Consider the following 13,654-nt stretch of genomic DNA (forward strand, 5'->3'; position numbering starts at 1 on the left):
CTTTTCCATAATCGTGTTCATCAGCTCAGCAGCCGATGCTGTCACTCTACCCCAAGACAATGGCGCCAGTCCACGGATTGCAAATTCTGTCCATGTCACCCGCAACGCCTTTCGGATGGCCTCAATCATTGACTCTGGGATCGGTTCACCATGCTCATCTTCGAGAAAGGGCAGTTTTCCACGATTGTGACCATCGCCTCCAGCTGAATCGAGCCATTTGAGGAAGCTGGCCTTGGTCCAAAATTTAATGTTTGAGTGTCTCGCGGTTCGGAAGGTTAGAATCGTTGGCAGATGGGCATAGGAGTGCTGGACTGGCAGCAAGTGGATCCACATTGTGAAGCCGTACAGCACTTGCAAGCTGCGTGAAGTTCGCCCTGCCAAAAAAAATTTACTAAGTTAATTAGTAGACTGTTCGAGTGCACTTACACCAGTGTCACGTTCAGTGGTGACCTTGAGCAACTGAAGCTCGAGTGACTTGCAATATTCCCGCAAAGCCTGTAGTTGTTGGTGTTCATGCATATATGCGCCCTAAAGAATTGAAGTGTGAAAAAAGCAATCAAAATGAGTTTACATATGAGTTAAAATTTGGTTGAGGGTTCTCGAGTAACGACATAATAGAGCCAGATGCAGGTGATAGGGGGAAAGGCCATACTTACATAACCTATTTTTTCTACAGTGGATGGGGGTAACAGGGCATGTATTTCCCAACAGTCTGCTGCAAATTCTGTTGCCACAACCTGCAGGAAGTACACACGTGTGCTTTCCGAAAAACGCTCCATGAGTAGTGGGTTGCTGCATTTGCACTAAGCAGGAAGTAAGACAGCATGTATCGATTCGATTGGTGGATTGATGAGCGATTGTATATGAAAACCACAGTATGAATGGACGGTCGTATGAAGCGTAAGTATATGGTAATTCACGAGATTACAGGTCATCTTCATCTTCCGGAAGCGGAACAGCCTCAGCCTGACACGAGGCATGATTGAGCGATCAGCGCTCCATGAACCAGAAAGTAAAGACAGACCTTCTTCAACCTTGCCTCGTATCGATTCATCAAATTAGCGTCAATCGCAACCTCAGCAGGGGCGAGGGCAGGAGCCTCTACGAAGTCTAGGCTATGATTGCTGCAAAAGGTTCATCAACGAGATCAAGGTGACGCTCGCTGAGGAATAGACGTACCCAACCAGCTTCCTTGCAAGCCACAGGAATGGTTTCTCGAAGTTGTAGTTAGATTTGACGGAGATTTCAAAGTAAGGCAGGTTCTTTTTGCGGTTGAACGTGACATCGCCTGGCTTCACTTTACGCTCCTGAAGCAGATGATTGAGTCAAGCGCAGAAGACGAGGTCCCGACTGACCTTTACGTCAACCTTGTTTCCGCACAGTACAATGGGAATGGTCTCGCAAACACGCTCAAGCTCACGGTGCCAATATGGCACATTGCTGTAGGTGATTCTGGAGGTGACATCGAACATAATAATGGCGCATTGGCCATGGATGTAGTATCCATCACGAAGACCACTCCACTTTTCATGCCCAGCTATGTCCCAGACATTGAAACAGATCTCGCCCAAATTTGTGGAAAAGGAAAGTGGACGAACTTCGACACCGAGAGTGGCTATACAGAGAATACGCGAGGAACCGGATTATCGCAACTACTCTGCGATTATAAGATGGTTGACTTACATCGGTGCCCCTTGTCGAATGCACCAGTAAGATGGCGCTAAGCATCGCAGAAATCAGATTGCGATCGCTCAGACGCGGGACGGTACTGCTCACCTTCACGAACGTGGTCTTTCCGGTACCAAAATCACCGACTGAATTTTTCCGTCAAAGACGCGACCGATAGCGCAATACGAAGGGCGTGATGTTTTGAAAGACATACAAAACCAAGATGATCAAGAAATGAGCCACAGAGCATGAGCATGATGGTCACTGCGAGCAAGATGGGGACAATGACTCACCGAGGACCAGCTTAAATGAAGGAATCTGAGGCGGATTATGTGCCATGATAGGACTGTTGTCGTTGGAGAAAGAAAACGATAAACAAGAGGGCAGAAATCGAGTGTCGAGCACCCTATTATGACTCCGAGCTAGCTCGGCTCCCTTAATTGCCTCCATGACATGAGAGGGTGACAGACCTGTGTGATAAGTGGGACTGGGACACGAGAATGATGAAGCCAAAAAGTGGTGTGACTTGAGTGGAAAAGCGCCGCCGTCCGCTGATGCTGTAGGTCGTGAAATGGCGCGAAGGGGTTGGGGGGCCTGACCTGCGAGCGGCGGCTGTTTCTGTGGGCAGCGTCAGAAGTAGTACTGTGGGAGCTGAAGTTGGGGAGGTTGATATCGAGGAGTTCAGCGATGGACGTTGGTGTCATGGTGTCGCGCGAACATGGCAGAACGGCGCAGAAGAGCTCAGCATGCGCGAAGGCGGCAAACTTCGACTTAAGAATAACCAGGAAATGTTGTTACCGAGGGTCTTTGCCCTTCATGTAATTGATGGGTTCAGGGAACTGTCCGTATCTGGGAGCGGCTGAGCCCTAGACAGAGGTCACAGAGCTCTTCTTTCCATCTGTGCACAATCAGATAGAGAGTAAAACGTTTTATTTGATCAATAGGTACATGCATGATAATCTGGGGGTATGTATGCGTCATGGTTTCACCCAACCGTCAAGGCCACATAATAGCAACTCTCCCGAAGGAGAGCGGGTACGGAAGGTACAGGAATATGACGCCGCACCATCACACAAGCTCAGCCCTCATCCCCTACAACGAATCAACACCGCGAGGCGGACTCAGTCGCAAAGGATATAACGAGAACGAACCAGGCAACGATGCTTGATCTTGTGAGCGCCCCGAAGAGCGCCTCGCTCCATCAACCAGAAAGCAACAACGCCATGCAGAAGAGTGAACTTCTGTGCTGTTAGCTGACGCTTCATGCGGTCGATTGGACACTGAAGAATTCACGGCAAAAATTTGCAGCTCATTATATACACAATATTCAAACTCCGCCGGTCCCGACTCGCGTTTGCCGATATCGCCGTTGACGCGTCGTGATCCTTCGGTCTTGGAGCCGCTTTGAAGCTTGTGGAGAGATGTCAAGGTTGTCGATGTTACCAAGACCAAGAGAATCGGTATTTGCAAGTGGAATCGACTATCGTGGTGATATCAATGTCGTTTGTCCGCCAAACCTGCGCGAGTGCGTCCTTGCTATGGAAGACTGCTGCGAAGAGGTGGGAGCCTTGGTTGATATCACAACGCGCTACAGTTCACATCATCATCAGGCGCATGAAGCCCAACAGCTTCTTCGAAACGGGACATTTGATCTGCCCCGCATGCGCAAGGTCCTTGAAAGCCAAAGGGTGAGACCATATCAGCTCCTCCAAGTGCACACCTTGTGATTCATGGTACAGGTATTCCTTCTCATCGACGAGGGCACAGTACACAGATATAAAGCTGATCTTGCAGATGAGATCGAGCCCCAGATCAATGAGCTTATTGACCGTGCAGAGAAAGGTCTCAGCGCTCTAAATCGTCGAGAGGGCTTGATTCAGAGCAAGGTGCGCAAGTCACCTCTTGCCTTGCACGATATGGATTAACGTGCGAAGGTTGAGGTTGCACAGGCCATGCAGTCTAGAGTCGCGACGGCACCCACCTCAAATAAGCGCGAAGAAAGACGCCTGCAAATGCTCGCAAAACAACGTCGGCGACTTGAAGATGAAGTGAAAGTCTTGGAATCAGAGATACTAGCATTGGTATGTACACTCATTCAAGAAATAAGTCATATTGAACAGTACTTCTAGCAACATACAAAGCCTAAGAGGACTTGATTCGACTGTGCCAGTCTAGCATCTTATAGCTGCAACTCGACTCTCCGATAATGACATCGTCCGCATAGCTCCCAATTTCCAATCAATCTAGCCCACTGTCCCTTTTTGGGACAGCTACACGAAGCCCTTCGTTCCGATCGCGTCTGCAACACTTCTCGACCTCGGGTTCAGTCGCATGGTATCAACCCGGATCGCCGCCAAGAAAGATGGCGTGGTACACACACATGTCCACAGGTCGTCTGCCACGCTGGTACGACAAAGATGTAGAATTTGAACATGGGCAAAAGCAGGTTATCGGGCGGAGGAAGCATGACTTTCCTTTCATGTTCTCCTCCTGTTGTAGGAATACTTACGCAAGTTCTTTCCGCGTTTTATTGACACCTTCAAAATATATTATGCCTCTGCACCGGACGTTCGACTACGGACTTCAGAAGGTCGGCTCTTTCGAGACTCAGATGCGCGCCCAGACAACGAGTGCAAACAGAGATTAGTCTCTCACTCGTCACTAACAATATCAAGGTCACCAGCATTCCTTTAAGAGCTGCTCACAGTGATCGCCAATTGGTACCCCCAAGGCCTCCCAAACAGTCAAAAGGAAGTGGGCTAAGAGATGAGGTTTTCGTTGCCCGATACTCAGAATACGAGCTGGCGACACACTTTAACTCTACTAGCTCTTCTCTCCACTGACGCATGCCAGCGTCTATCTACCTCTTTGTGCCGGACAAATGCTAGGGTCCCGGCTTCGCCTCTGAGGCTTGTCAAGACATCAACTCCCTGAAGCATAATGTCTGCCTTGTGCACATCCTGATAGCCCGACTGCGCTCGTAGAAATCGTATCATGGAGTTCGTTCTAGATATTATGGGTCAGATTGCAGCGGGCTTGTACACAACACATTCATGGCCACCCCCTAAGTCTGCCTTGCGGTAATGTGGAAGCCAGAACTTCCGCAACCCGATGCTAGAAGGCCTCCTGCAATAAGTCTTTTCCGCAGCACCGATTTACGATCTAATATTATGTGATTAAAGCTCCCCTCGTGTGGTTTCCCCGCACATGTCGTCTTGCATGTTGCAGTAACCCGCTTTTACCGCCGGACATTTGTCTCGTTATGTCCCGGATCCCCATGCATTTCGATCCCTCCAAGCATGTACCGGACCAGTCGTTTCAGGCCTGATGAGGCTTACTTTCGATGAAACTCATTCTTTTCAACCCGTTGCAACCTGCGAGGAGCGAATTGCTACACAAATCCTCGGGTCGAACCGCTTGGGTGTCATCGTGTAGTATGTGGAGAGGGGTGTATGCAGTGCTCAGGCTGAAGGATGTCCGAGTCGCGCGTCTTTCTCCTGAATGAGACGCGGTGGGTAGGTAATCATCATTGTCGGTCCATTCCCCTGGATACTACAGGCGTCACGCCCCCCTCAGTATCATCCCTATCCTCAGAACGCTTCTCGGGACCCCTCGATCCAGAATGGGTTGGATAACGAAGTTTGCGCGCAGTTCCACCGCTAAAAAAAATACCAAAAATGCAGGCTCATCTAGTTACGACTACCGCTTTCTGTTACAACGATGTCTTTTTAGACGACAAGCTTGCCATGGCAATTCGTGACTGGTCAATCTTCTAGGGAAAACTTAACCACGCAGAACTAACGAGACAAAATTGGATGTGGTGCGTTCATCTTAACATAAACTATTGTATTACATTCATACACACGTAGGTTCGACGCTGGAATTCCAAAGTTCCGGGAGGCGCAGAGTTCACATGGGTAGTAAGGCATTGCATCATTCGGTAGTGCTTACTAGGGTGAGAACATGACTCAAACTACATACGTACTGAAGTCCGTTCGAACCGGAACCGTTCTGTTGTGTTGTTTTAGCTTGACATCTTATTGGCTCTCGTCCTTCTCCGAATGATGTCGCAAATAACCACATTCCTGGCCAATTACTGGGCCGAGCTGTTTGTAAATGCTACACATCTTTTGGTCGGTTCAACTCAACGACGTTAACCCGAGTCTCTGGCTTGTAACAACATTTGTTCGTGCACAGGATGGAGATTGCAGAGAACTGATCCAACCCAGGAACTGGGAGACACAGATCTGCTCTAGATAACAAGTTCCTCCAATCTATACAGCCCAACTCCGAGTGCGACCTGTTGTTCTTGATGTTTCCGTCTTTTTCTCCATTCGTTCGGAGTTTCCCTCGGCGCTCCTTCAGCCCTCTCCTTCACTATTCGATTCTGAGCTTTGGCGAAGGGTTCTAATGCTCCTCGGAGGTACCCCATACGCTCATGAAGTCCTATCTCGGGTTCTATATGCGACATAATATTCCGAAGCAGTTCGTGTGACGGAGGGTACTGCAACAAGGAAACAAACGAAGCGTCTAGCAACACTTGCAAGAAAGATATCGTCTGTAGAGTTGTCAGGTCGTATCTTGACTACTGGGCGCAAATATACCTTATCGTATGGAGGGGCCGCCCCGCCACGGTGTTCGATCGCAACATTCGACGCCACAGATTTTAAGAGGGAACGAATGTGCTCCTCGGTTCCACCAACTGTCCAGCCATCCAACAACTCCAAGATCAGAATGAGATCCTGCGCATCTGGCAAATGTTTTCTAATGGCCAGACGGAGTGCAGCAGGAGACGTTGGATACGAGACGCACGCCAGCATATAAGCTGATAGAGTCGGGGTCCAGGCCTTATTGCTATCCACATCCATGGCCTCGGGATCGGTCTGTGGCTCTTGCTCCTTATCAATAAGCGCCTTGGCTAGGGAGATCATCTCGTCCTCGGATATATCGACCACCGAGTTGAACGCCAACATGATACTTTCCTATTTCACAAGCTATTATTGGCTTTATCATGTTAGAGACGGGAATTACCCACCCAGTCGCCGCGCTGTTTTAGTGCTGTGAAAATCCTGCCTTTTAGCATGCCTGCGCTGACGACGCGATTCTCAATCAAGTGACGCGTGACGCGCGGAGAGTACTGGGGCTTGTCAGTGTACTCCCTTACAAAGAAGAGGCCTAGAAGCTCTTTGACAAAGCCGTAGCCATAAAGAGCTTCTGACGCCGCTCCGTCCTATTGGCAGACATGGCATCAGAGACTCTGAACGAGACTGTAACTGCGCACCGGTGTCGATATTGACAGTACATTACTTGAGGATGGCCCACTCGCTGAGGTATGTTCCTTGACCCATCTGAAGAATGCTTCATCCGCCTTATGGGGTTCGTTGTGTTGCAGATGATTTGCCATGTCGACAAGCAGTTTAGATCTAGGGTCACTGTCCACTAGTGGTTCAACTTTAGGAGTCGGTGCCAGCCATTCAGAAGTTGCGGGGTTTTTCCCGATCGCACCAGCGATGGTGGATTTCAAGTTCGGATCCAGGGGAATAATGTAAACTGTCGAACGATATGGAGACTCGGATGTCGACGGGGCGGTCGTTGAGACGTTTGCAGGGCACAACGTCAATAATACTTGTCCTGCGTCCGCGGGTAGTAAGCTCATACTAATGCCCAGTTTGATGCTCGATACAAGAGCGGATGGGATAGGGATAGCCTGTGATGCAAGAACTACACCGTAGCGCATGTCCCAGAGAAGGATTGATATCTCTGACGATGGCGTACCAGTCATAGTGGCGAGGAGAACCAATGAGGAAGCCATTGACAGGAAACAGGTGCCGCGTCCAAAAGAATGTGCATTCAGACGCGATAATTGGGCCAGAGTTAATGTCTCGCCAATCTGTGTTACGGATGTGGATGGACTGTTTATCTCGAGCTGGTAGGCAGCCCAAGTATGAGATTCGTCTTGGCGATTGTCAGTAATCTTCAGATTAGAACACACACATAAGCTCACTTATGTAGCTCAACACCCCACAGGGACCACATGAAAGGGCGATGACGTGCTGCTGTGTTTTCCGTCCCGAAACTCCATGGGATGTCGAAAAGTGGTTTTTGCCGATAATGGTCATATCCTTGCCGGTGACAGATACAATGGACAGAAGCAGCGTGGAGTCAGAACTCGAGCAGAATACTACCACGCTGTCCGGGGGATTTTCATGAGGCGGCAGAAAAGTACATGACGTGCCAGGGAAGAAAAACACGTCCAGGAAATTTTGTTCATGTGGACACGTGAGAGTGGACTGGATGTTCAACTCGTCGTCTGCGACACTGATGTCACCAGCGGAAGATACGAGTATTATGTTTGAACTTTTATCGTCGGAGTAGATACGCGCGACTTGGTGAGGCACCTAACAATTGCGTCAGTGTAGAACGTGACTTGGAATGTTTTCATGAGCATGACACACCACAATTTCGCGTTTATCACTTTTGCCCAAGGTGCCACCTGATATTTTTTGCTTCATAATCCATACCGTCCGGTTCCTGTTCTTCACAGCGACCTCCGGTGCGGAAGATATGACCGCATAGGTTGTGCATATGCGCCCACCATCCTCTGGCGTACACCGACTGCTCGCAGGTCCAGAAAACGTCACGTTAGATCCACAGGTGTGCGAGGCCACTGTATGAAGCTCAGATAGCTGAAAATAGGAAATCTTCATCAACGCGTCTCTGCAATAGTCCGGAAAACTCACATCAACGATATGTATGCCTTCTGCCTGGACGGTCACTGTTGCATGACCGGAAAAATCACGGCTGTATGAGACACATGTAGGGTTGTGTGCTTTTTCGTGCCTTGTCTTCGTTGGAACAGAGTAGCTCGATACTTGGAACGGCTCTCCGATGAGTGAGCTCATCGAGGTCTGTGAAGAAGATCAGATGTATTCAGAGGTGTCCGGGGAGCCATGCTTATTCATTCGGGGTCTCAACAAAGGGATCATCGTAAAACGGCAACCTTGACGGCACAATCATGTGCAATTACCATCAACACCTGAACATTGTCATTCCGAAATGATATCGATGAGGTCACGCGCACGGTCAATGTCAGCGCCGCATCAATGATCATGCAGGGTTCCGGAACTTAACCACAAGTTCTGGCTGTCATGGACTCGACAGTAAGTACTCATTAAGTTATAGTATATGTACCCTATGGCTAGGCGGTTAGTTCGACAGCCTCTGATATCAATTTGATTGTCCAGTCTTACCTTGAAGTTCGGAGTCTCGTACGAGAGTCTGTATCGCATGGTCCGGCGGGCGCTGTGATTTTGCTCTTTCAATCGCCGATCTTCTGCTACGGAAGCATCCAACTCGCTATAGGTAGTGGTTCCAAGAAAATCGTTGGAAAAGTGCTGTAGGTTATTGTGACTGCCGCAGCGCTGAATGTTTAATAGGGACGTCCTTTGAAAATTCCGTCACTGGATCACTTGATGATCAAATGACACCGGGTGACCTCGATACAGCACCTACATTTCAGCAGCGACTCCCACGAATAATCAAGGACGATAACCGTCTAGCCACCAGGAAATCATCAACGACGGATGCAGTGTCCCCCTCACCAGTATGTACTGCTCTCCTCCCTCGCCGTCGGAGTCAATGTATTCCCCCGAACGCCCAATATGATACCGAAGATCGAGCCCGGCACCTCACGCCACTTCAAGGTTATCCTCGCCACAAAAAACAGTGTTTATTTTTGTCGTGCTCTCGGGATTCAAGCTAGGAGTCCCCGCCTCCTGAATATCTATCGTATGCTTCCTTCATTCTAGTCATCATTCCGCCTACAAGGCAGATGTCTTCCAGTTGTCCCCCAGTACAACACTGGCTCCATGAAGGGTTACATCCCCCAAGACGTCATCGAGTATTCCAGCCGTAATTAACGCGTGAAGTACGTGAGACGTCATTCTGCAATTCTGCCTGCGCATCGCGACAGTGAGTTATGTTTCTGCTTTCGCATGGCTGATGGCAGCTGATGACATAGTTCGTAGCTGACTTGATCGATATCTGCAGGGTGCTTTTAATTTCACTGTTGCTTGTGAGCCCAGAGACCCTTTGAATAGACATGACATCGACTTGGCATCACATTTAACCGCAAGCGGTTCCTCCCCAGTCTGTTGACTTTGGATGAATGCTCATTGATGACTTCAGAGTTTTAACGAGTCGCTGATAGTTCGTTAAATGGCAAGTCTTTGGGGAGCTATGCAGTCACCTTATTATTGATTTATTGGCGAGATAAGTATGGGAGATTCCAGAATGGCGATGTCATACATAATTCCGAGTCCCCATGGAGTACAAATCCACCGTTATCTTTCCACCCTGGCTATTATGGTCCCTGGCAGGGTCAAGGATGCTCAGCGAGCATTTCCTGCTTAGAAACCTGGCTGAGACCGACCGATTCGCTGGCCGAGAGTGCGCCGAATCTAATTATAAGTTGAATGTCTGACAAATACCTGACATGCGGTTGTGCGTTTCAAGCGGATGAAATCTGCCCCTGAGACTCTGCCGGGAGCGGAGCTGAACATATTTTTACGTACCAGGGAGTGCCATGCATATGTACTACCAAGTATAAACGCATAATGCTCTCTCAGTCACCAATCAGTGCACAACATGAGTCAGCGAAATCAGTTAGCTGAGTGCGGCATCTCGGGGCTCATCGGCACAAAATTCGACCATCCATCCACCTTTATTATACACGTCCAGGGATATGAGTCCGCTTTCTTTGTGCCCATTCCCTGTTGACGTCCTTAAACTCACTCGCCCCCTCGAGTGACCAGACCCTCACAAAATTACACCGATGGTGGTACCACCGTCTCCAGTCAAGGAGGCCAAAGAAGGCACTGGCACATCATGGCAAAAGGAGGAGCACGTCGTCCCAAAAAATCGCATGGGTTTGGTCTTCTTCGGCCTGATGTGCAGTACATTCTTGGCCGCTTTAGATCAAGTATGCAATATGTTATGTATTCCCTGAAATTCTGACTCACACATCACCAGACTATTGTAGCTACTGCCTTGCCCACAATCGTAGCTGAACTTGGAGGGGGGAAGAACTACAGTTGGGTGGGAAGGTTCGTATGTCTCATTTGGGGCCAGTATCGCACTCTAACATTTTACATACAGTTCCTACATGTTAGCATCCGCTTCTCTGGGCCCGCTGTACGGCAAGCTATCCAACATTGTAGGCACGTCCCATTTCAGTGCTATCCACCTTGCTTGGAAATTAACGATCGCGATTAACAATTACGATCTGCAGGCCGCAAGCCTATGCTATATGGATGCATCATCATATTTTTAGTACGTTCCTAGCACGTGAGTCCTATTCGGTTTTAACATCACAAATTAGATCGGTTCGGCCTTGTGTGGCGCAGCTCAGACTATGACATGGTTGATTGTCTGTCGTGCTATACAAGGAATTGGCGGTGGAGGCATCATACAACTCGTACAGATCACTATATCAGACATTGTTACGCTGCAAGAGTAAATATGTGTGTTACTAACTTGCACCGTTCATTATTGACCTTTTTTTTCTTTCAGGCGAGGCAAGTATGGTGGCTTCATTGGTGCTACCTGGGGCATAGCAAGGTAAGACTAGATCAAACACCCCTCGCAAAGTTCGAAGTCTTATTATTTTCTCAGTGTTGTCGGACCGTTAATCGGCGGCGTAAGGTCTCTCATCTCCTGAACGGATCTGGGAATTGATGATTTTTCTACGTTCTAGGCTTTTACCGATCATGTATCTTGGAGGTGGTGAGTTTTCGAATTATGTTGTCGATCGAAAGTTTAATCAATGCACACCAGGTGCTTCTGGATTAATTTGTGCGTTTGATATATTTTCAATGTTCGCGCCGAGATCAGAAACGTATTGCTAATCCGACTTGGACAGACCGACCGGCGGCCTAGCTGGAGTGCTTTTATTCTTTTTCTTAAATTTAAATCCGCATAAAGGAAGACCATTTCGCGACCACATTCGGGAGTTCGATTTCGTTGGGCTTTTTGTGATTGTTATAGGGGTCGTTTGTCTGCTTATAGGTTTCAACTCCAGCGAAACGACATGTAATGTCATCCTTCTGCACTAAAGAACCAAATCTTACTTACTGGTTTTAGGGCAAAGTGCTGAAACCATTGCTCTCCTTGCCGTGGGAGGCGTGTTGCTCATCCTCGGTGGCGTTAATGAGATATACACAAAGCGGTCCCCCATTATCCCTCCTCGGCTTTTCAAAGTGAGTCGTCGACAAAGCCGTTCGTGTTGTCTCTCATGGTTTTCCAGACACGTACAACTGGCTTGATATTAGTTTCTGTCTTCTTGCATGCCGTGGTATTCTTCACAGGTACGTCGTGTATGCGAATTTGTCTCGGGTCGTAGTAATCATTCATACGACTGTCCCAGGTTCTTAGTGAGTACTTTGTTGACAGACTTGAACTTGACATTCTGAAATGGTTTTCTAGCTACCTTCCAATGTACTACCAAGGTAGACCTGTCTTATAGCTTTTGAGTACGCAATTTACTGAGCTCGACATCAGTTCTTGGCGCATCGGCAACGAGTTCTGGCATCAGGTGAGTATTGAATGTGTATGTCGTTGTTTCCGGATCGCTGATGTGCGCAGAATGCTCCCTTATTCGTTAAGCAGTGCGCTCATGTCGGCGGTTTCTGGAATGGTTGTGAGTCGCACAGGGTCCTACCGTCCTGTCATGTGGTTCGGATGGGTTGTCATGACGCTTGGTTGGGGCCTCATGATCATGTTGGATAATACGTCCTCTAAGTATGTGGACAGTCCGTGTCGAAGCCAAGTGATCGTTATATTTTTTTCGCAGTGTAGAGAAGGAAATCTACCCCTTTATTGCTGCCCTTGGCATCGGTTGCTTGTTCCAGGTGAGTGACTTTACTGCTTCATAACGATTCACGCTCATCATCGCCTCTGTGATAGACCCCGCTTATTGCCATACAGGCAGCCATGCCTATCAAGGATATGGCTACCAGTACGGGTGCTTTTGTATTCCTCCGGTGAGTGTAATTTACGAGTTGTATTTCACAGGTACTTATCAGTCCTCAGAACTCTTGGGGGCACGGTGGGTATTACGATCGGGGAAGCTATTCTTTCCAGTGTCCTCCAGCAGCAACTGCGGGGCATCCAAGGCCTCACCATCGACACCTCTGCTGCAGGTTTGAATGATAGCGTCAAGCAGATTTCTTCCATTTCTGTATGATACAATTTTATGATCTCGGTTCTGACTTACTTATCACTCCTACCAGAACCCAACAATGCGTAATGAGGTCATGCACGCTTACTCACGGTCTATCAGCACGGTTTGGTTAGTCAACACGCCACTATCTGCGTTCGGTCTCCTTCTGGTTCTATTTATTCGTGGATACACGCTCGAGCGCACGATCATCCGCGGTGGCGAGAAGAAGCTAGGAGACGTTGAGAAGGGTGCTGACCGAGCGACGATTGAGGAAGAATCGCGAGCCACGGAGTCGGAGTCTTTGGAGAACGAAAAGAGACAAGCTTCCTGTGAAGTCGCCTCTGAACAGACACAAACAGACACGGCAGACAATATTAGCGACCGGAAGACGGAAACATAGAGTGAGGGACATCTGATACCCCTGTCTCGGGCATGAAGGTGGCGATACCTGATTATACTTCATGGATAATGATCTCGGGCACTGCTTAATGACTCGCATATCAATGATTTGAAAGCAAATTGTGTAGCTTGTAGACGCATTAGAGTATCGTATGTATTTCTCTCACTTACGGATCGATGCCCATCATGTAATATACACACTCATGACTCGAGACGTCCTTCTGGCAAGACGATGTTGTGTATGGGATAAAAAGTTCGATAGAGCGGAATCTGGGCGAAACCTCTAGAGAGAAAAGGTCAACGCGACGGTCTGACTCCTGACTAGTACCGTAATGCAAATCATCTATGCATGTTTATATTTAGCCACTG

The 13,654-nt window shown here is 48.5% G+C and overlaps 5 protein-coding genes across 5 annotated transcripts; 3 read left to right on the forward strand and 2 right to left on the reverse strand.

Moving 5' to 3' along the window:
* Positions 1–924: 924 nt before the first annotated feature.
* DEU56DRAFT_905937 (P-loop containing nucleoside triphosphate hydrolase protein) lies at positions 925–2,007 on the reverse strand (the record flags this gene model as incomplete). Its single annotated transcript, XM_041356779.1, has 7 exons — positions 925–966; positions 1,025–1,124; positions 1,180–1,307; positions 1,356–1,615; positions 1,684–1,720; positions 1,777–1,814; positions 1,962–2,007. 7 exons carry the CDS (start codon positions 2,005–2,007, stop codon positions 925–927), a joined length of 651 nt encoding a protein of 216 aa, XP_041215733.1.
* A 560-nt stretch (positions 2,008–2,567) lies between these two features.
* On the forward strand, positions 2,568–2,943 carry DEU56DRAFT_763853 (uncharacterized protein). Its single transcript, XM_041350844.1, has one exon. It carries the CDS (start codon positions 2,621–2,623, stop codon positions 2,834–2,836), a length of 216 nt encoding a protein of 71 aa, XP_041215734.1. The 5' UTR covers positions 2,568–2,620; the 3' UTR covers positions 2,837–2,943.
* A 4-nt stretch (positions 2,944–2,947) lies between these two features.
* DEU56DRAFT_763856 (Spc19-domain-containing protein) lies at positions 2,948–4,277 on the forward strand. Its single transcript, XM_041350845.1, has 4 exons — positions 2,948–3,227; positions 3,279–3,356; positions 3,408–3,554; positions 3,603–4,277. Exons 1-4 carry the CDS (start codon positions 3,090–3,092, stop codon positions 3,795–3,797), a joined length of 558 nt encoding a protein of 185 aa, XP_041215735.1. The 5' UTR covers positions 2,948–3,089; the 3' UTR covers positions 3,798–4,277.
* A 1,605-nt stretch (positions 4,278–5,882) lies between these two features.
* Positions 5,883–8,679, reverse strand: DEU56DRAFT_12959 (uncharacterized protein). Its single transcript, XM_041344687.1, has 7 exons — positions 8,409–8,679; positions 8,124–8,354; positions 7,673–8,066; positions 6,950–7,623; positions 6,704–6,898; positions 6,273–6,650; positions 5,883–6,226 (listed from the first exon to the last, which is right to left on the reverse strand). The coding sequence occupies exons 1-7, from the start codon at positions 8,568–8,570 to the stop codon at positions 5,921–5,923; spliced, it is 2,340 nt and encodes a 779-aa protein (XP_041215736.1). The 5' UTR covers positions 8,571–8,679; the 3' UTR covers positions 5,883–5,920.
* Positions 8,680–10,259: 1,580 nt separating this feature from the next.
* Positions 10,260–13,607, forward strand: DEU56DRAFT_763878 (major facilitator superfamily domain-containing protein). Its single transcript, XM_041350846.1, has 20 exons — positions 10,260–10,648; positions 10,699–10,772; positions 10,825–10,886; positions 10,958–10,998; positions 11,048–11,181; positions 11,239–11,286; positions 11,341–11,365; positions 11,423–11,451; positions 11,503–11,520; positions 11,588–11,757; positions 11,809–11,924; positions 11,972–12,032; positions 12,092–12,098; positions 12,151–12,173; positions 12,226–12,259; positions 12,310–12,465; positions 12,518–12,575; positions 12,631–12,707; positions 12,757–12,904; positions 12,957–13,607. The coding sequence occupies exons 1-20, from the start codon at positions 10,502–10,504 to the stop codon at positions 13,284–13,286; spliced, it is 1,758 nt and encodes a 585-aa protein (XP_041215737.1). The 5' UTR covers positions 10,260–10,501; the 3' UTR covers positions 13,287–13,607.
* The last annotated feature ends 47 nt before the right edge of the window (positions 13,608–13,654 follow it).

This window comes from Suillus clintonianus, assembly GCF_016758775.1.
Source record: "Suillus clintonianus strain FC179 chromosome Unknown DEU56scaffold_1, whole genome shotgun sequence".
Taxonomy (NCBI): domain Eukaryota; kingdom Fungi; phylum Basidiomycota; class Agaricomycetes; order Boletales; family Suillaceae; genus Suillus; species Suillus clintonianus.